Raw genomic sequence first — 22796 nt, 5'->3', positions numbered from 1 at the left:
CAAGTGATTTAAATAAGTTCGCCACTTCATCTGACTGGGGTGAAACTACATTAGGTGTTCCACAGGGTTCAATCATGGCTCCCCTTCTGTTCTTGATGTATGTGAACGACCACCCTTCCTCTCTGAAACAGGAAGCTGAACTGACACTGTTCGCTGATGATACAAGCATCATTATTAATCCTGTAAAGGAAACTCCAATTGAAAATGATAGAAATAAGGTCTTTGGAAAAGTCATTAATTGGTTTTCTGCAAATCTGCTTGAACTTTGAAAAAACACAGTACATCAAATTTTCTGCTGCAAAAAGCACAGTTCCTTCAATAAATATAACACATCAACAGAAGTCAGTAGACAGGGTAGAGTATACTAAGTTTTTGGGTGTACATATAGATGAGAATCTTAGTTGGAAAATTCATATTTTGGATCTTCTAAAGCGACTGGGTTCAGCAAATTTTGCAATCAGGTTAATTCCCAATTTTGAGGATATAGCCATTAGTAAGCTAACGTACTTTGCATACTTTCACTCTCTGATGTCATACGGAATAATATTTTGGGGTAGCTCAACATTTACACAAAAAGTATTCACTGTTCAAAAGAAAGTGGTTCGAATAATGTGTGAGGTTCATAGTCGCACATCTTGTAGACATCTTTTTAAAAGATTGGAAATTCTTACAACAGCCTCACAGTACATTAACTCACTAATGAAATTTGTTCTCAACAACATGGAGCAGTTTGAAAACTACAGTGACATTCATGATTATAATACCAGAAAAAAGGAAGACTTATACTATCCTTTACTCAACCTATCTATGGCACAGAAAGGGGTAAAATATGCTGGTATAAAAATTTTCGACAAATTACCAGATGAAATAAAATGTCAGACAGACAGCAGTAACAGCTTCAAAACTAAATTGAAATCATATCTCCTTGGCAACTCATTCTATACCATAGATGAATTCTTGAATAGGAATAAATAAATTTATAAATATAGTATATGTATTTTGTGCCATTTAAGGGAATGGGGTAAATAATAGAAATATTAATCATTAACTCCGTATCTTGTTTAATATGTGCATTTCTTGTGCACTTGACACGTCCCACATCATAACGGCTACCGTACCGTGCGATTGATCAATGGAACGCGGAACCTACTCATTTTGAAGTGGAAAAAATAGTAAAATAAAAATATCACATTAACTGTATCAAACGCAAGTCCCCAAACGTGACAATCTAGCACCATACACGCTCGAATATTTCGCCACCTCGAAATTTGGTGATATTTAATCAATGGTCCGCTTTTCGAATACATCTCTTGAACTATGACCCTATAAAATGAATGGCTTTACGGTGAGGCACCTGGTGCCTACAGCAACATTCAGTCTCTTCTCAGATCCTTCTCCGCGACCCGACTCCTATCCTTTGTCAGACACGCAACTGTCTTCTGACCAAAAGCTGGGAAACTTTTTGGCGAATTTTAACTACCGTATTGTACTCTCTTCGGACGACTATTGTCAAATCGATATTTACTGTAGACTAAACAGTTAGTGAAAATTAACATTACGAACATTTGGTATAAACCAACACATTCACCTGCTACTGAATTTTTAAATTGTTGGTCCTATGATCATATACGGCGAATAATCAGCCTCTTTTCTTTTAATATGCAGACGTTCCTTGCTGCGACAGAGCCTCAACGACTGACTGCCGAGACGCCTGTCGGCGGATACTCCGCACCGAGAACGTGGGCCTCGAGATCGTGGACAGCCTGAAGGAGGCGGGCTGCGGCGAGCCGCTACCCCACGTGAGTGCGCTGCGGCGAGTGCAGCTCTCCATAGTCAAAATAATGTGCCACTTGGATTAGAACTATTATAAGCAAAATACTGACGACTAAATTTCATCATGAACAAGTCCTAGTGACTACTATGTAACTCACTTTTTTGTCTCTTTTTGTGCTCGAAAATAATCAAAGTAACTAATTTGTGTGGTATGCATATAGGCGCATTCCGGCGTCCCGCCCAATAAATGATAGGTGAGTAGGCGGAAAAGACATGTCGTGGTGGAACAAGTGTACTAGAGGGTTTCCAGCTGTGGATAGCCTTGAAATTCTTAACAGACACGATGGTACTGTTACCGGCGACTGTGCCGCTAAAGCGGAGTTATTGAACGCAGTTTTCCGAAATTCCTTCACCAGGGAAGATGAATGGAATATTCCAGAATTTGAAACATGAACAGCTGCTAGCATGAGTTTCTTGGAAGTGGATACCTTAGGGGTGGCGAAGCAACTCAAATCGCTTGATACGGGCAAGTCTTCAGGTCCAGATTGTATACCGATTAGGTTCCTTTCAGATTACGCTGATACAATAGCTCCCTACTTAGCAATCATATACAACCGCTCGCTCACTGATAGATCTGTACCTACAGATTGGAAAATTGCGCAGGTCGCAGGTGTTTAAGAAGGGTAGTAGGAGTAATCCATCGAACTACAGACCTATATCATTGACGTCGGTTTGCAGTGGGGTTTTGGAGCATATACTGTATTCAAACATTATGAATCACCTCTAAGGGAACGATCTATTGATACGTAATCAGCATGGTTTCAGAAAACATCGTTCTTGTGAAACGCAGCTAGCTCTTTATTAGCACGAAGTAATGGCCGCTATCGACAGGGGATCTCAAGTTGATTCCGTATTTCTAGATTTCCGGAAAGCTTTTGACACCGTTCCTCACAAGCGACTTCTAATCAAGCTGCGGGCCTATGGGGTATCGTCTCAGTTGTGCGACTGGATTCGTGATTTCCTGTCAGGAAGGTCGCAGTTCGTAGTAATAGACGGCAAATCATCGAGTAAAACTGAAGTGATATCAGGTGTTCCCCAGGGAAGCGTCCTGGGACCTCTGCTGTTCCTGATCTATATAAATGACCTGGGTGACAATCTGAGCAGTTCTCTTAGGTTGTTCGCAGATGATGCTGTAAATTACCGTCTAGTAAGGTCATCCGAAGACCATTATCAGTTGCAAAGCGATTTAGAAAAGATTGCTGTATGGTGTGGCAGGTGGCAGTCGACGCTAAGTAACGAAAAGTGTGAGGTGATCCATATGAGTTCCAAAAGAAATCCGTTGGAATTCGATTACTCGATAAATAGTACAATTCTCAAGACTGTCAATTCAACTAAGTACCTGGGTGTAAAAATTACGAACAACTTCAGTTGGAAAGACCACATAGATAATATTGTGGGGAAGGCGAGCCAAAGGTTGCGTTTCATTGGCAGGACACTTAGAAGATGCAACAAGTCCACTAAAGAGACAGCTTACACTACACTCGTTCGTCCTCTGTTAGAATATTGCTGCGCGGTGTGGGATCCTTACCAGTTGGGATTGACGGAGGACATCGAAAGGGTGCAAAAAAGGGCAACTCGTTATGTATTATCACGTAGTAGGGGAGAGAGTGTGGCAGATATGATACGCGAATTGGGATGGAAGTCATTACAGCAAAGACGTTTTTCGTCGCGGCGAGATCTATTTACGAAATTTCATTCACCAACTTTCTCTTCCGAGTGCGAAAATATTTTGTTGAGCCCAACCTACATAGGTAGGAATGATCATCAAAATAAAATGAGAGAAATCAGAGCTCGAACAGAAAGGTTCAGGTGTTCGTTTTTCCCGCGCGCTGTTCAGGAGTGGATGGTAGAGAGATAGTATGATTGTGGTTCGACGAACCCTCTGCCAAGCACTTAAATGTGAATTGCAGAGTAGTCATGTAAATGTAGACGAGCATAAGCAGCTATATAGCGTCTTCCAGAAATTTTGCAACAGATTTCGAGGGGTTTTAGAGGGAGTGTTGAGGAGCAAATCGGTGACAAAAATTCTTGTCCGGAAACGCCATCTAACGACCGTACAGCGCGTCGAAGTTATAATCTCCGGCGCCTGCCACAAGGCGACCCCTTCGGCAGCAAACATGACTTTGTACGGTAATGGACGGTAGGCGAAAGCCTCGCAGTGTTGTGTGTCATTCAGTGGTTGCGACTGATTGCCATGGCAGAAGGTTGAGGTAGTTACTACGTAGAAAGGTCTTGTCTCCAACGAATACAATGCTCTGTTGCCTTGCCGGATGACTATTTCGGACACGGGTCTCGGTCCGCACTTTATTTTTCTCCTCTAACCCTTTATAGCCTCCAATGGAAACCCATGTCCGAAACAACAGTATCATCCATCGAGGGAACAGATAATCGAATTTGTCGGAGCAACAGCTAGCTTCATCTTCTCCACTGGCTGCCTTGGCAATCAATCGCGATCAATGAATAATAAACAACATTGCGAGAGTTCCGCCTACGGTCCATCAGCCTACAAAGTCACATTTCCTGCCGAAGGGGTGCCTGGTTGCAGGTGCTGCCGCCATAACTTCAATGCTTTGTGGCATCGTTGGACGGCGTTTCCGGACACGGATTTCTGTCCTCAATTTGTTCCTCAAGACACCCTCTGCAGTCCCTCAAGGTCTGTCGGAACATCTCCTTGACACTCCGTGTACACCACGCTACTGTCTTGTCATAGATATGAGGACAGGGCAAGCTGACGACGATTAGCTTGAACCATGGGGACTTCCAACTAGTATTTCCATCCTACTGGCCTGGCTACTTTTCTCCTGTGTACATGTAGAGAAGACTTTCCTTTTTTCGGGCTACCCAAATCAATTCGCCTTAATCAGTGCTTTGCGGTAACACTACAAGTTGCACAGTCCCTTATTATCATCGTAGAAAAAGTTACCAGAACAGTATTAGTGTTAATCAGGTACTATATTTACAGACTTGGATCATTAAGAGATACCACAAATCAAGATACCTCTCACATAAGAATCGAAGGGAGCGTGGATTCCACAAGTTATAACTCTACAATGTGTGTGTGTGTGTGTGTGTGTGTGTGTGTGTGTGTGTGTGTGGTGTGTGTGTGTGGTGTGTGTGTGTGTGTGTGTGTGGTGTGTATGTATGTGTGTGTGTGTGAGTGAGTGAGTAATATTAAAAATGTTGTTTGATTATAATATGTAATGCAATACATAGGGCGTATATCATGTTTGTAGGCTGTTAAGTAAATGTATTGTATTGCACGGAACTGGGGACCTAGAAACGACGGAGAGGCTTCGTCCCCGCCGTAGCCCCCAGTGGTACACAACCCCACAACAGGCTACAGCTGTCCACTCACCCCACCGCCGCCCCACACCGAACCCAGGGTTATTGTGCGGTTAGGCCCCCAGTGGACCACCCCGGGAACGTCTCACACCAGACGAGAGTAACCGCGATGTTTGCGTGGTAGAGTAATTGTGGTGTACGCGTACGTGGAGATAGTGGTTGCGCAACAATCGACGACACAGTGTAACTGAGACGGAATAAGGGGAACCAGCCAGCATTCGCCGAGGCAGATGGAAAATGGCCCTAAAAACCATCCACAGACTGACCGGCGTACCGGACCTCGACACCAGTCTGCCGGGCGGATTCGTGCCAGGGACCGGCACGCCTTCCCGCCCGGAAAGCAGTGCGTTAAGCCGTCGAACGTTAACGTTGTGCGTGCCAAGTTCAACGTGCTGCTGAACGCTCAGGAACGATGCGACTTGTGCAAACGGTACGTCGGTCCCAACGTGGTATACGCGATCGCAACGCACTGCAGCGGCAGTTCGAGGGATGTTTCTAGTTCATAAACGGGCGCGCGTAAAATTCTCACGTTAGCTCTATTAAAACGCACATTTCCTCCATCGTCCACGAAAAGGAAAGTACTATGTCCAATCAGTAAGGACACAGACTTACAAAAGTCCCATTACAAACAGTGCGGTACAAATTTGGAACACTTCTCCGCATAAGATAAACATTATTTCATCATTCCCACATTGTAGTAAAACCCCAAGGTCAGTCAGTCTTACTTGATCACTGTTCCTACCCAGTAGCAGAATCCTTGCAACATGTGAATTACAAAGCCTAAAAGTAAAAGGAGCAAAATATCTTTATACAAGTAGCGCAAGCTGTCTTGTAGGTTAAATTAAGCCAATCGAACAAAGTCGCCCCTCAAAAAAAGGTGAACTTAATCAAATATTATAACATATATTAAACTAATAATGAAGTATCAGTACCTAATAAAAACGCGAATGTTAGGTAAAAAATTGGCAGTGTTACGACGCGAACCACCGCCTCAACAGAACCTCATTACGGGCAGAGACGCTACTCATTACGCTAAACCAACAATACGTTCATTGTGTTCGGTTATACCATCTTACATATTGCTAAAAACGCTAATCGTAGATAATTATGTTACTAATTGAAATTTAATTATAACAAATTTTACCAAGAACAATGCGTTTTGGGTGGATCTTCAGTGTGTCGCTGCCTTCAAGCCTACTCTCATAATATGGAAGTTGCAATAATTCTTTTGCCACGAATATGATGTTTCTCATTAATTTATTGGAACGAATCACACAGTTAACAACGAGTTTTCCAGTGATTCTCAATTTGCTGGTGCTCAGAAACGGCATATATACATATAGGCTTGAAATGAATGCCAATGTGCCGCCTCACAACTCTGTACTGAAGGGAGACGGCGTGTGTGTGACGTAGGTGGCGTTGTTCCATCTCATTGGTGAACGCTCAGACGCACGCTCAGAATATCCGACATGCCAGATATTGCTCTGCACGTTCGGAAAGACTCCCGAACGTGCTATTCCACGCTATGACGTCAGAAACTCGGCACGCTCAACGTTCGGATGCACGGTCCGTGTGCCGACGACTTTAGATCGCACGGCTAACCGGGCGGGCTAAGTAAATGTAACTAGCTGTAAGAGTTTCCGGCTATATTCCGTTAAATGAAATTAAACAATAAAAGCTACGAGGCACTAATCATTGACTTTAATTCTGTTTCAGAAGAGATATATAAATTTTATCGTTCATTAAAGAGCCAAACTTCGTGAAAGCAAGAGATCTATTAACTGGCCTAAAATAAACAGATAATTCAGAAAGTAAGTTTTGAAGAAGAAGGTAAATTTGGACAATTTTGGGTACCGTGTTTACTTCTTTGAAATGCAGCCAATGTCGATATATCTTTTATTGTGGAGATTAGCAAATGAATCAGATGTGATATGGCAGCTACATGCTACAAGTATTTCAGTGATGTGAAAACTCAGATCAGTCAGTACTCGTACGTAACTTTGGAAACATCATAACAGTAACTGATATTCGAATTTTTAAATACACACACCCTAATTACTACCCTTAAATTCAGTATCCAGTTTAGTTACTTCATCTACACACACACATATTAGCCAAGATAACCGGTGGTATTTATTTCTTTACAAGCTCCTCTCAACGATATGTTATGATTGATTTATTTCTCCGATTTGTGACGATAATTGAAGGTAGTGGTGTGGTCGTTCCACCAATTATTGTGAAAGTGAGTAACAAAGCTGGTTGTTTAACGGTAAATTATAAGCGATGTTTGAAATTCATTTTATGGTGAAATGATATTTTCACTTTGGTAATTTGGAGTACTTATTGTCAGTTCGGACACATCGAGTGAGGTGGCGCAGTGGACAGCACACTGGACTCGCATTCCGTTGACGACGGTTCAAACCTGTGTCCGGACATCGCGATTTAGGTTTCCCGTGATTTCCCTACACTAGAACCTAGTCAGTTGTTGGTCTGCACTGTTATTAACGTTCATTATGTAAAGATGAGGTACACAACGAGGCTGACACCTTTCCTCGCTTTATGAAACCGCACAGGACCACCTTTGGCAGTGCTTCATGCAGAGCCGCGACCGCAGCGAGGACACGAAGCAGTCGCGCATCGACCTGCTGGGCATGGACTCGGCCAAGCTGCACTGCTGCTACAAGGCGGCCAGCTCCAGCTGCCGCCGCCTCTGCTTCAAGACTTTCTCCAAAGAGTGGATCCAGCACTGGAACGAGTTCAACACCAACTGCTTGCAGCAGGTTTCCGAGGACAGGCTCATCCACTGTATCGACGAAGGTACGTCACACGAGTCTGCAACACTTTCACTCACACACAGCTCTCTCCTAAAACCAAAATTAAACTCCGCACGAACAGATCATAAAGGCCCAACGGTACCGACCGGCCGCCGTGTCATCCTCAGCTCACGGGCGTCAGTGGATGCGGCATGTAGTCAGCAAACTGCTCTCCCGGCCGTATCTCAGTTCACGAGACCGACAACTCTCTCCTGCTTGCAGGAAATCGTACCTACTGTTTCACTCCTCCTGACATCAAAACTCGTATGGTCGTAAGAATTACTCCCGACATTCAACAAATCTGCTACTGTAAGAGGGCTAGCCGAAAATTCGGGTGTGCAATGACGCTGTTGACCGGTGCGAGTGATGTCCACGTATCTGCTCTGATGCGATACACTCAGACACGTGCTCCTGCTCCACCAACGTAATCTATTTATGTATCTAACTAATATCTCCTGGCTGAGGAAAAGGCGCACTCTGAAGTCACTCATACGAAACGCTGTTAAAATTCTTCGTCTACTGAGACCAGAAAAAAAAAAAACATGCATCTAGGGGCTGGACAAAATCATAAATGCAGATGCTTCCCAAGCTTGCTGGCTGCGCTCCCTCAACGCGATGCCAGGTCAATCACGGTCAGAACAGTGCCCTGTGTAGTTGTGAGCGCATTATGTCGGAGTCAATTCGTACGTGGGCAACTTGTTAGTGGTCGTATGGTGCGTGTTTGCATAATCAAGGTAGCTGAAGTGCTTGAGGTTTCAAGGAGCACCGCAGCCAAGATTTATACAAAATAAAGGGAAAGCGAGAAACCATCATCCGCTAACTCACAACGTGGAGAGAACTGTGTGCTGAACGAGACGGTAATTGAAGAGTACTGTGACGTCGTACTTTGGAAGGAAGGGGGGAAGTCGTGCTTTGTGCACAATTTTTTTAAAATATTGCACGTTAATCATTTACTCTAAATTTCAAAATTTTGAAAAAATAATATTGTTTATAATAAATTCTTGTACCAGATTACATAAACGTGTTACATGTTTCAAATAAACTAAACCCAAAAATGTAATTCTTTGTAGCAGATGTCACTTTCCACAGTGAATGTCATATTCACTATTTCCAGATTCAGGACCTTACTTACACATCAAGTATCTCTTTCAAAAGTACGTTGAAAATGACATAACTCAACAGCAATTAACGAGTTTTGTCTTATTTTAACTTCATTTAAGATGGATATACAGGGTGAGTCGCGTAAGACGTAACACCCCCATTATTCCGGCGGTGATTGGACGTATCGACAAGCGGTGTTCGGCGAATCATAGCCGACTATGGGGCACATACTTTGGTAGATGCACAATAATCAAACGTTTATATTGACCGAGGTAATGAGGCACGTACATGTTTTTTAAATGGGACACTATACTTTTTTTACCATCATTCGAACGCTTTAGAAAAGACGGTGGGAAATGTTGTACGATTGGAGGTCGAGGCGGTCGGAAGCGGCCTGCAGACTGTAAACACGACTCGCGCGACCCGCTGGCCGAGTTGCCGTGCTCTATGCACCATGCACGGCCTGCGCTACGTAGGTAAATCGTGATCCGCCCTCTTTTAAACAAAGTTTCAATCACAATAGCAACATGCGTTACATCACTATACGCGTCTTTTCCAGAGCGTTCGAATGATGGTAAAAAAAGTACAGCGTCACATTTAAAAAACATGTACTTGCCTCATTACCTCGGTCAATATAAGCGTTGTGATTATTGTGCATGTACCAAAGTATGTGCCCCATAGTCGTTGCTATGATTCGCTTAACAGTGCTTGTCCATACGTGCAATCGCTCCCGGAATAATGGGGGTGTTACGTGTTACGCGACTCACCCTGTATATTAAGTATCTCCACCTCGGTAATGCATGTTGTATAAAATTAGTTGATATTTTTAGGGTTGACCCACCTCACACCTGACACGAGATTCTGAGCTCTGACGTTTATTTCGCGTGTATCGAAGCTTACTTTGGGGGAAGACAATTATGGGGTTTTGGAAAAGTGATCCTGTAACTGAATCGCGCAGTGAATCTGTAAATTTAAACGAACAATCACGTTTAGAAAGAGGGTGGATGTAGACTAAGTTTTTTTATTTATTTCAGTGGAAGAGCCGTGTGAGCTGGGCTGCAAAGGGCTGAGCTTCTGCTCTTATTTTAACTTCATTTATGATGGATATAAAGTTCAAATGGTTCAAATGGCTCTGAGCACTATGGGACTTAACATCTGTGCTCATCAGTCCCCTAGAACCTAGAACTACTTCAACCTAACTAACCTAAGGACATCACACACATCCATGCCCGAGGCAGGATTCGAACCTGCGACCGTAGCAGTCGCGCGGTTCCGGACTGAGCGACTAGAACCGCGAGACCACCGCGGCCGGCGGATATAAAGTATCCCCACCTCAGTAATGCCTGTTATGTAAAATTAGTTGATATTTTTAGGGTTGACCCACCTCAGGTTGACCCACCTCACACCTGACACGAACTTCTGAGCTGACCTTTTTTTCGCGTGTATAGATGCGTGCTTTGGGGGAAGACGATTATGGGGTTTTAGAAAAGTGACCTTTTAACTGAATTGCCCAGTGAATCTGTACATTTAAACGAACGATCACGATTAGAAAGAGGGTGGGTGTACCACCACTCCGTCTACAGGCCACAAGTGGCCCATCGGGACCATCCGACCGTCGTGTAATCCTCAGTGGAGGATGCGGATAGGAGGGGCATGGGGTCAGCACACCGCTCTCCCGGTCGCAATGATGGTATTCTTGACCGAAGCCGCTACTATTCGGTCGAGTAGCTCCTCAATTGGCATCAGAAGGCTGAGTGCACCCCGAAAAATGGCAACAGCGCATGGCGGCCTGAATGGTCAGAGGGTGAGTGTAGACTGAGTTTTTTTACTTATTTCAGTGGAAGAGCCGTGCGAGCTGGGCTGCGAGGGGCTGAGCTTCTGCTCGAACTTCAACAACCGGCCGACGGAGCTGTTTCGCAGCTGCAGCCAGACGGCGGACGAGGCGGCGCGCTACGACATGGCGGTGTGGCTGCAGGACGGCGTGCTGGGGCTGCCCGGCTTCTCGCTGCCGCTGCTCAACATCTCGCAGTGCTCGGCGCACGCCTGGAAGACCGTCGCCTGCATGCTGCAGATCAAGCCCTGCCACCAGGAGACGCACATCAACAGGATATGCAAGTACGTCGCGCCCACTCCAGGACCAAGCTACTGCTGTGCTGTTGGTACACGAGGTGCTTTGTCTGTCGGTGCATTTCCCTTGAGCAGCAACACTACAGTCACAGAGTGTATAGAACTGCATTCTACCTATGATAAGGAACACGTATTTCCTGAAGCTTCCTGGCAGATTAAAACTGTGTGCCCGACCGAGACTCGAACTCGGGACCTTTGCCTTTCGCTGGCAAGTGCCCTACCATCTGAGCTACCGAAGCACGACTCACGCTCGGTACTCACAGCTGTACTTCTGCCAGTATCTCGTCTCCTACCTTCCAAACTTTACAGAAGCTCTCCTGCGAACCGCACACTCCGCTGCAGAGTGAAAATCTCATTCTGGAAACATCCCCCAGGCTGTGGCTAAGCCATGTCTCCGCAGTATCCTTTCTTTCAGGAGTGCTAGTTCTGCTAGGTTCGCAGGAGAGCTTCTGTAAAGTTTGGAAGGTAGGAGACGATATACTGGCAGAAGTAAAGCTGTGAGTACCGGGCGTGAGTCGTGCTTCGGTAGCTCAGATGGTAGAGCACTTGCTCGCGAAAGGCAAAGATCCCGAGTTCGAGTCTCGGTCGGGCACACAGTTTTAATCTGCCGGGAAGTTTCATATCAGCGCACACTCTGCTGCAGAGTGAAAATTTCATTCTGGAAACATCCCCCAGGCTGTGGCTAAGCCATGTCTACGCAGTATCCTTTCTTTCAGGAGTGCTAGTTCTGATAGGTTCGCAGGAGAGCTTCTGTAAAGTTTGGAAGGTAGGAGACGAGATACTGGCAGAAGTAAAGCTGTGAGTACCGGGCGTGAGTCGTGCTTCGGTAGCTCAGATGGTAGAGCACTTGCCCGCGAAAGGCAGAGGTCCAGAGTTCGAGTCTCGGTCGGGCACACAGTTTTAATCTGCCAGGAAGTTTCATATCAGCGCACACTCCGCTGCAGAGTGAAAATCTCATTCTGGAACATATTTCCTAATTGATAGTACGATGTACGTGCTTTTATCACGTTGAAATTGTTGTGGTCTTCAGACCGAAGACTGGCTTCGAATGCGTCTTTCCGCTCTAGTGTATCCGGTTAAGCCTCTTCATCTCCCCATTACCACCAACCGAGATTTTAGTGGTTGTGAGTGGAGAGCTGCGCTTTTCTGAACTGACGAGGTTGCACTGAATATCATTTATTGAAATGTTTATTTTCGACAGGCTCAATATTTTGCGGGCTATAGTTTAGATTTAAATGTCAGGAAGTCGTTTCTGAAAGTATTTGTGTGGAGTGTAGCCGTGTATGGAAGTGAAACGTGGACGATAACTAGTTTAGACAAGAAGTGAATAGAAGCTTTCGAAATGTGGTGCTACAGAAGAATGCTGAAGATTAGATGGGTAGATCACATAACTCATGAGGAGGTACTGAACAGAATTGGGGAGAAGAGGAGTTTGTGGAACAACTTGACTAGAAGAAGGGATCGGTTGGTAGAACATGTTCTGAGGCATCAAGGGATCACAAATTTAGTATTGGAGGGCAGCGTGGAGGGTAAAAATCGTAGAGGGAGACCAAGGGATGAGTACAGTAAACAGATTCAGAAGGATGTAGATTGCAGTAGGTACTGGGAGATGAAGAAGCTTGCTCAGGATAGAGTAGCATGGAGAGCTGCATGAAACCAGTGTCTGGACTGAAGACCACAACAACAACAACAGTGGGGATAGCGTACTGGCTGAGTGATCACTAGCTTGGAAGGTGGTGTTGGCCACCATTCAATCCCCATTAATGGGCACAGACCTGTAACTGTCATCGATGTAACAATCACGGCCCAAGCGCCACCTCTTACATACAGCAGGCAACACAATATCTGAGATGAATAGGGAACGACAGGACAACATTATATGAATAACATTGTGGATGAATATTGTGTTTAATGTTTTATAAATGCAATATTAATAAAATGTGTAGCCTTAAAAGATTCCAAAATCCATAGATTCTCATTTAATTCAAAAATTTCAAAATAGACTTCAAATGACTCTGTCAGTCCAGCTTTAAACAAGATGGCTGACGGACTTCACTGGTTCAGTATAAACCGTAAAATTAAAAACACCTTCAGCCATCTACATTTCGAATGTAATTTATTTTCGCGACCAGTTTCGGCTTTTTCACTTGCCCATCTTCAGGCCCCCTGATCAACTTGTGGAAGGAAGCGAACCTCCTGTGCAATCGAAATAGAGGCCAGCAGTAAGTAAATGGTATCAGTAGAGTTCTAATTTCGAGAACGTGATTGATTCGTTCTTCAATTGAAGACTGCTAGACAAACAATTGACCATTTTTTTCTCTAGCAGTCTAAAAGTGATGACTGAGGGCATAGAGTTGTACGAACTGGAAGTCAACGAATACCAGTTGCTTACTACTGCCACTATTTCGTCTGCACTGGAGGTTGCATTCCCCCTATAAGTTGATCAGGGAACCTGAAGATGGCGTAGTGAAAAGTCGAAACTGGTACAATAATAAATTACATTCGAAATATTGACGGAAAAGATGGTTTTAATTTTATATTTTATTTGATTCCAAACAGTCGAAAGATTAAACTTTAGTCATGCAATATTAAAAATTTGTGTAGCCTTGGAAATATAAAATAATTTGAAAGACCCACTAAAATCTACAGATTCTCATTTAAGTAAAAAGAAATTTCATATCTGACTCTAAATGTTACCATTATTCAAAATATTTAACTTTAATGATGTGATGCCCCGCGCTCAGCTTTTGATAATTGATGTTACTGTTTCACTTCCCCTTAGAACAGGCTTACGCCATACAGTGATCAAGGAAAGTGAATCCACAGGTTATTAGTAGGTTCTCGTGGACGAGAATCAGTCCACCACACCACATGGAACAACTTACGACCGCTCTTCCCCAGTCACCACCGGACACAACACACATATCATGGAGCTACTAGTCCCCAAGACACCGCCCTAGTTGTCCTGCGTTACGCACTGGCTCTCTACACGCCAAAGCATTAGCAGCCCAAGAAACTCATTTCTTGTGCAGCGCAAATTAGATACCATAGCGCTCCTTAAGACAGATTTTCAGTCTACATTTGTCTCGTGCTCGAGAATGTTGACGTGATACGATGTATCTAATGATTTTATATAACTGACATAGCGCTGGCTTTGAAAATGACGAAAGTCTAAACGCGCATAATTGATGAAAAATAAAAGTGTGGGCAAGACATACGTTGTTAAGGAGGGGGTAGGATGTTAAATGGGCCGACTTGGAGCATGAGAGACACAAAGGACATTTTAATTTCGTCTGACTATGCTTTTACAAATTAATTTATAATAATTTGTCAGCATGACCAAGAACAATTCAGGATTCACACTCATGGTAGTGAAAGTTCAAGAACATAATAAAATAATTATTTTTGCATGTGAAATTTCATTAGTTTTTCACTTACTATTGGCTGCATTTGTTGCTATAGGTAAACTTTTCTTCATAAGTAAGAGAGATTCTTCGATGAATTTTGCACAGCATACAAAACATACTTACAGCTTATGAAACTCTAGAATTTATTTAATTTATGAAAAACTGAATGAGCTGCTACATTTTAAACTTCATGTTAAGAAAAAACTCAATTTTTATAGTTAAATATCTCAATTTTTACCACAGTTTATAATAGGTTTGAAAATTTCTAAAGTTTCGTACACCTGTAAGTATGGTTTGTATCTTGTGCAAAATTCATGGTAGAATCTCTCTTACTTATGAGGAAAAGTGTACCTATAGCGACAAATGCAGCCAATAGTAAGTGAAAAAATGAATCTTCATATCTAAAAAATATTTATTTTATTGTGGTTTTGAACTTCCACTGCTATGAGTGTGAATTCTGAATCAGCTCTGGTCATACTACAAAGTTTCATGAATTTATTTGTAAAAGTATAGACAGTGGAAACTAAAATGTCCTGCGGTGCCTATCCTGCTCCAAGTCGGCCCGTTTGACGTCTTACCCCATTAAAAGTGTTTCTGTTGAAGTATAACATGTGTTATTGCAAACACGCCATCAGTCTTATAACGTTCGTTATAACACATGTTATACTTAAATAGAACGTTTCAGAATGTTTAGCTATTGCTTTTGCGGAATACTCAAATGAATAATTTTTATGAGGATTGTGTGACTCCCACTATAATCAATAATCTAAGTCCATACATACAACAAAAATGGATGTACACATGTATGTACGTTCCACATCTGCCTCTAAACCAAGTGACCCATTGTCTGGTCCCCTAAACCCACAAACCAACCAAATGACCCATTGCAGCAAGCTTAGTACACATATCACTTACTGTCCAAAAAATGATGAAAGTTTAGTGCTTACTACACTTCCACTCTTCGTACAGAAAACTGCCGCATGAGGCATGATATTGTAATTTATCACGGCCTTACTACTAACTATGTGTGTGTGACACATTTTGCTGTCATTATTCACGTATATCACAAAATGTACTTGCAAAATTACATCACTGTCCTACACATAGCTCCAGAGGTGTGACGTCATAAATCAAAAGGTGCGTGGAAACGAAATTAAAGTGCGAAATTTGTAAGAGCTACATGTGAAGAGTGTGTACAAATAAGTGTGAAAAACACTGGTGAGCCAAAATATTGTGACCACCTGCTTAATAGCTTGTTCGTCTGCCTTTCTAACGAAATACATCACTGGTTCTACACATCAGGGATCCGACAGTGTATAGCATTACATATCTACGCACAGTTCATGTAATTCGCGTAAATAACTGGCCGCCGATTAGAGTACGCGGTGATGACGTCCGATAGCGACCCAGATGAGTTGCATAGTCGGCCGGAGTGTCCGTGCGGTTCTAGGCGCTACAGTCTGGAGTCGAGCGACCGCTACGGTCGCAGGTTCGAATCCTGCATCGGGCATGGATGTGTGTGATGTCCTTAGGTTAGTTAGGTTTAATTAGTTCTAAGTTCTAGGCGACTAATGACCTCAGAAGTTAAGTCGCATAGTGCTCAGAGCCATTTTTTTGAGTTGCATAGAATTTCCATGAAGCAACTTTTGTCGCCAAGACATCAACGTGAATTCACTGTAATGCTCCTCAAACCACTGTAGCACGGTTCTGGCTCCGAAACACGGACAATTACACTACTGAAAGATGACATCGCCGTCGGGGAAGACATAAAGCATGAAGGTGGTACGCAGCTGTCAGCGAGTCTTCGATTACTACCACAGGTCTCATGTAAACGCAGAAGAATATCTCCCATAGTATAATACTGCTCTCACCACCCGGCGTCCGTGAGGGGCAGCACGGTACGAGCCGCCGTTCACCTCGACGATGGCGTTTGTGGAAACAACCATCGGCCTTGTGTAGCAAAAATATGAATCATCCGAAGATCCGACACGTTGCCATTCATCGATGGCCAAATCCCGATGGTCTCGTGCCCACTGTAGTCATAACTGACGATGTCGTTGGGTCAACATGTGAACGTCTAGGGATAGTCTGCTGCGGGGCTTCATGTTCAACAATGTACGATGAACAGTGTGCTCCGCCGGCCGCGGTGGCCACGCGGTTCTAGGCGGCTCAGTCCGGAACCGCCCGACTGCTACGGTCGCAGGTTCGAATCCTGCCTGGGACATGGATGTGTGTGATGTCCTTAGGTTAGTTACGTTTAAGTGATTCTAAGTTCTAGGGGACTGATGACCTCAGATGTTAAGTCCCATAGTACTCAGATATATATATATATATATATATATATATATATATATATATATATATATATATATATATTGAAAAAGAAACAGTGTACTCCGAAACACTTGTCATTTCTCCGGTATTGTACTCTTTCAGCAGAGATGGCACAAAACACCATCTATTCTACTTTACGGCGCAGACAAGCCTCCGAACCTCAAGTTCTGTAAAGAATCGTGGACGTCCAACCACTTAGCGCCTAGTAGTAGTTTCCCTGTCCTTCTACCTCTTCTATAGATGCTCACGACAGTAGCACATGAACATTAGATCAGATTCACGGTTTCCGAGATAACTTGTCACAGGCTCTGCATAATAATAGTTTTCTCTTTGTCAGAGTCACTTATCTCAATAGATTCCCAATTTGCAGCCCATATCTTTGGCAGGGTGATCCACTGTCCATGTCTGCTCTGCTTACACATTTTTGTTACGGCATCACGTGCCCGCGACGCCACCAGGCGGCATCCAACGTCGCTCTGGTCAATGGTCATAATGTGTTGGTTTATCAGTGTGTGTTGCCGACCGCTGGTGGCCGTGGGGTTCTAGGCGCTTCAGTCTGGAACCGCGCGACCGCTACGGTCGCAGGTTCGAATCCTGCCTCGGGCATGGATGTGTGTGATGTCCTTACGTTAGTTAAGTTTAAGTAGTACTAAGTTCTAGGGGACTGATGACCTGAGATGTCCCATAGTGCTCAGAGCCTTTTGAACCATTTTATCAGTGTGTGTTAAATATATGTGAAATAAATTTGACTTGTACAAACATGGACAAAGCTGTGGATGAAAGGTAACACTACTTACTACCTGGAAAGATACACTGTAGGGGTAAGAACCAGCAACCTCCTACTGAGGTGAGGGTGATAACATAGAGAGAGGAGAGGGGAGGAGGATGACAGAAAGAGAGGGGGAAGAAGGAGATGAGCACAGATAATCAAGAAGGAGGACATGAACAGAGAGAAGGGAAGGGGGAAATGGACGGAGAGGGAATAGGAGCAGATGGTCAGAGATTGGGGGGGGGGGGGGGGCTGACAGACAGTGAGAGGGTGTAGAAGGAGTTGGACAAAGGGGAGGAGAAGGGGATTGCCAGAGATATGTAGGAAGAATAGACGGACAGAGAGAGAGAGAGAGGGCAGAAGGGCAGAGAGAGGGGAGGAGAAAAGTGGTTAGGAAAAGGAAATAGGAACAGACAGGGAGACGAGAGAGGGGGAGATGGAAAGCGGAGAGGGAGAGATGGGAGGAGAAAGGAAAGAGGAGGAGACACAGAGAGAGAGAGAGTAGTGGAAAGAGAGGAGGGAAAGAGGAGATAGAGGCGAAAGAGGAGATGCACAGAGAGACTGGAGGAGTACTAGAGATAGTGGACGAGTAATAGAGAGAGTTGAGGAGTAATAGAGAGTGGAGGAGTAATAGAGAGAGTGGAGGAGTAATAGTGAGAGTGGAGGAGTAATAGAGAGTGTAGAGGAGTAACAGAGAATGGGAAGGATGTGATGGACAGGGGAGGAGGAGATGAATTTAGAGTTGGTAAGGGGGAGATAGGGGAGGAAAAGGTTAACTTACAGGTGGGGAAGGAGGAGACAGACTATCTGAAGACTGGAATAAATGCATACCCAGGAAACGACAGGCACTCGGGTAGTGTAAAAAGAACTGCAGCAGTGTAATATACAATGCGGTTCCTGAAGTTTATTATGTGAAAGATAACATACTTCATCTCGTCGTCCTTTATTGACGTTGATTCCTCATAAAATTACGTCGTATGAATAATTAACATCAAAAGTATCTAAAATGTAGACTTTCACGGCCGGAAATGTCAGGTCGATTACAATTATCCGGGCTGTTATGCCTTTGTCGGTTGAAGAATTCTGTGTCAATTCCCAACGTTTCGTCCCCGTCTGCGGAGGACATCTTCAAGGGGTCTGTAACTCGATGGAAGGTCCAACACACCCACTGGCTCGCTACTGACTGACTTCAGTCCGTCAGTGTCGTCAGAGGAAGCCTGTAATCTTTAACATTATGAATTACATTGTAGGTGCGAGCCTCCGAGGTGCTGTTGACAGTAAATGTTCTCAAAGCTGCGCGGAGTGCTGTGTATGTGAGCTTGCTGCAGGGTGTTGTGCCCGTACTGACTCCCGCTGGCGCCGCCACGCTGTGCGACAGGGAAGACTGCTACGCGCTGCTGCGGCAGTGCCTGGACTGGCGGCGCGCGCCGGGCCAGTCTGCGGCCGAGCTGTGCTCGCGCCTGTCGGCGGACGGCTCGCAGTCGCCGTGCATCTCGCTGCGGCCCTTCCTGCAGCCCAGCGACAGCCCGCACGTGCCGCCGCAGGACGAGCTCACGCTGCCCTGCAAGGGCGACCACCCCTGCAACGCCAGCCAGGTCTGCCAACTCAACCGCCACTGCTCCTCGGGGCACGCCTGCCGCACCTACCGCTGCACTCCCGGTGAGCACACTGCACTGCAGCCTCGTAAACGTAGCGACTTTTTAGTTCTCAGAGCTGTAACCCTGCCCAACAGCCTCTGTGTCAGGGAAGGTCAGGGCAGCACGGGCAACATGACGTTTTGGTTGTCATGCTGAAATATACGACATAGGCACCTCGAAGACAATTGTAGAGCCACCTGCCTTAATGCATCAAAAATGGAGGAGTAGCTCTGTACTCAATGGCTCCCCATACAAACATGTAATCTAGAAACGCTCCATCTTCCTGATGTTTCCATACATTTTGATGTTGTACCCAGAACTGGGACTCTTATAGAAACGTCGTTATGCTATTTCTCTGCCCATTGTTTTCATTGTTCGCAAACTGTTGACGGGACTTTCTTTGCTTCTTAGTCACTTAATGTACCGTAGACCATTTGAACGATTCTTTTATGGAAATGATGTGGAACGAGTCAATTTACAGGATATGTGTACATAATTGGTGTTAACGTTAATGAACCCATTACTTTTTTGGTTCTGTTCGTGCAACTATACTTTTCTTTAGAGGCTACCACTCGCTAGACAGAAATCCCACCATAGGATAGAAGGAGTTTCCCATAAGGAAATATTGTAGGTTAGATTTAAAATTTTAGATTACACTTAAAACTTGCTTTGTACATGTGTCATATTTTATGGTATTGGGCATGAAATCAAAAATTTCTGTTGCTGCATATTCAACTTCGTTCTGAGCCGCTGCTAACTTTGACAATGTGCAATGAAGATGATTTTTTTCTATAGTATTTTGGGTATGGACATCACTGTTATTCTCAAATTTTGATGGATTTTTATTTACGACGAATTTCATGATCAATTATTTGTATTGGGATAGTACAGTTTAAATGTCGAACTCCTTCAAGAGAAACCCACATAACGACCGCTGGTGAAAATCACTTATTATTCTTACTGCTCGCTTTTGTGCAGTCAATATTTTGTCTCAAAGTAGTGATTTACTCCAGAAAATGATTCTATAAGACATTATTGTGTGGTAATATGCACCATATCTCATGAGATTGATTTGTTTCTTTTCCAAGACTAGCAATCATTTGAAGAAGAAAGGTAGCTGAACTTCATTGTTTGAGCAGCTCACTAACGTGCTTCTTACAGATCTAGATTTAATCAATATATACACTAAAAAATTTCAAGCATTTCACCCTATTCCCTGTCTCCTGTTCATGTACTACATCAGTAGTTGTTACTATTTCCTGTAATAACCGAATATAGGGTGTTTTTCTAAACTTAGGAACAGCCCATTCCAGAGAAACTATTTAATGATTCTTTTTAAAAATATTATTAACAATCTCTTCTGTGGCTTTCTCTCTAATCTGATTTATTATAACACTAGTTTAGTCGGCTAAAAGCCTATTCTGCTAGTTGCATGTTAAGTTGAACGTGATTCAAACATATAAAGAACAGGAAAGGACCCAAAACTGAACCATGTGGGATACCCTTAGACATTTCTTCCCAAACACTGAAGTTTTCTACCTATCTAACATTGTTTTAAATATTCAGCAGTGATTTTTGTATTTGTTTGTTCAGTATGATTAAAACCAGCTATGTCTGAAGCCATCAGTCTCATAAAATTCAGTTCTGATAATAGAGTAATATACTTGACACAATGAAACACATTGGAAACATCACAAAAATTACCCACTGTTGATGCTTTATTATTTAAGGCTTGTAACAGTTGGTGAGTAAGTGTATAAGAAGCATTCTCTGTCAAGTAACCTTTCTGGATTCCAAATTGTGATAAGCTAAGTAATCTGTTTCTACTTAAATGTGAGACTACTATTGAGTATGATACTTTTTAGCAAAAATTAGAAGAATATGTCAGTAAAGAAAGGAAAGATAATTATTTGCCTTTTTGTAACCCTTTTTATAAAGAGGATTAAAAGTGAAATTTTTCACATCTAGATGAATTCCCTGTGCCACTGATGTACTACATTTATGACTAAGGCCATTAACTGTTAAGTGAGAACAACTTTTCAAAAGTCTCTTTGAAATTCCATCAACACCATATTAACTTTTGTTTTCAGAATTTTTATATTTCTGTTAATTTCAGTGAATGATGTTGGTGCTCCTTCTAGTTGCTTAAAGTTTTGTTGAAAGACAGTTTTACAATATTTCCTTGCTTCTTTAACTAAGCCGATTAATCCTATTATTGCTGTTACTTCAGAATGTGATTGTTAAAAGCACCAACAACTTACAAATTATTAGTTACAACATTGTCATTTAGTTTAATTGTTATGGTAACTTGTACACTGTGTGGTTGTCATGTCTTGTGTATGACAATATCCCATACACTTTTAATCTTATTGTCTGCATTATTAATTCCTCTCGAGGTACAAATAGTTCTGGACATTTTAATTACTTTCCTTAAAATATTACATCATTTTTTGTAGTAAGCAAGTAATATCATGTCTTAATTTATTCTGGCCATTATGTAAATATAACTCTTCCTCTTCCATTAGGTTTTAATTTTCCTTGTTACCCAAGGCTTACTTATTTTTAATGGATGTTCTGGATAACGTTTTAGGATAGCTACTTTCAAATATTGACACTAGTTTGCAACAGAATAACTTGAATTTGGTATTAGCATCTGTTTCTAGATACAGTTTATCCCATACCATCTCTTTCAACTTACTCTTCAAACATTGTATCTTATTGTCATTAATAAGCTGCTTTGTATGAGCCTGACAGATAGTAATGTAGCAAATGGGTGTACATAAATCATTTCGGCCTGAGCACTGCCATTACAAATGTTGTCAGTTCTAACCTTGCTGCAAACGTATTGGACAATTAACTAATGAAAGTACATTGAAACACAAAAATGATGATACCAATTCATTTTCTTGTTTATATCATTTAAGAAACCTGCAATGAAATCTTCACAAACCACTAAATGTTTCTTCTGGTCTTGCAGTTAACTCAATAATTCGTCTAGATTTCTTGCAAACAGCAGTAAGTTTCCTAGAGGGAGGTTGTAGACTGTTATAATTAACACAGAAACATTCTGCAGTGACAATTCACACGCATATGTATCTCGCTTCTGATATTCACAAAACAAATTCCCCAGAGCCCAATTTTTACGTATGTTGCAACTCCTCTTTTTTTCTATGTCAGCTCTATACAAAAATGATGTTAGTTTATAATATCTGATATTTAACTTCTGTATGACTGTTGTACATTGCGTTCAGTGAGGCACTGAACATTTGTCACTTCTTAACCTCTCCACATCTTCTAAACATACAAGAGGATAATCTGTCTTGTTTTTCAGCCCCCTAATATACTGATGAAACAAATACATTTTATTTTTCTGGAAACCGATACATATATTATTGTCCGATTCTAATTTATTTCAAGACTGTTTGTCAACAAC

The 22796-nt window shown here is 42.9% G+C and overlaps 1 protein-coding gene across 1 annotated transcript in view; it reads left to right on the top strand.

The window, feature by feature from the left end:
* The window catches only part of LOC124593770 (reversion-inducing cysteine-rich protein with Kazal motifs-like), a 386189-nt gene that overhangs the window by 290874 nt on the left and 72519 nt on the right, over window positions 1–22796 (top strand). The window contains exons 7-10 of the mRNA XM_047132119.1: window positions 1666–1799; window positions 7749–7992; window positions 10928–11204; window positions 19105–19385. Of these exons, the coding sequence (XP_046988075.1) occupies window positions 1666–1799; window positions 7749–7992; window positions 10928–11204; window positions 19105–19385 (936 nt within the window). The remainder of the gene's footprint in view (window positions 1–1665; window positions 1800–7748; window positions 7993–10927; window positions 11205–19104; window positions 19386–22796) is intronic.

The sequence above is a fragment of the Schistocerca americana genome, chromosome 2 (genome assembly GCF_021461395.2).
Source record: "Schistocerca americana isolate TAMUIC-IGC-003095 chromosome 2, iqSchAmer2.1, whole genome shotgun sequence".
NCBI lineage: Eukaryota > Metazoa > Arthropoda > Insecta > Orthoptera > Acrididae > Schistocerca > Schistocerca americana.
Note: the sequence above shows the minus strand (reverse complement) of the source record. Positions and strands in the feature narration are given on the sequence as shown.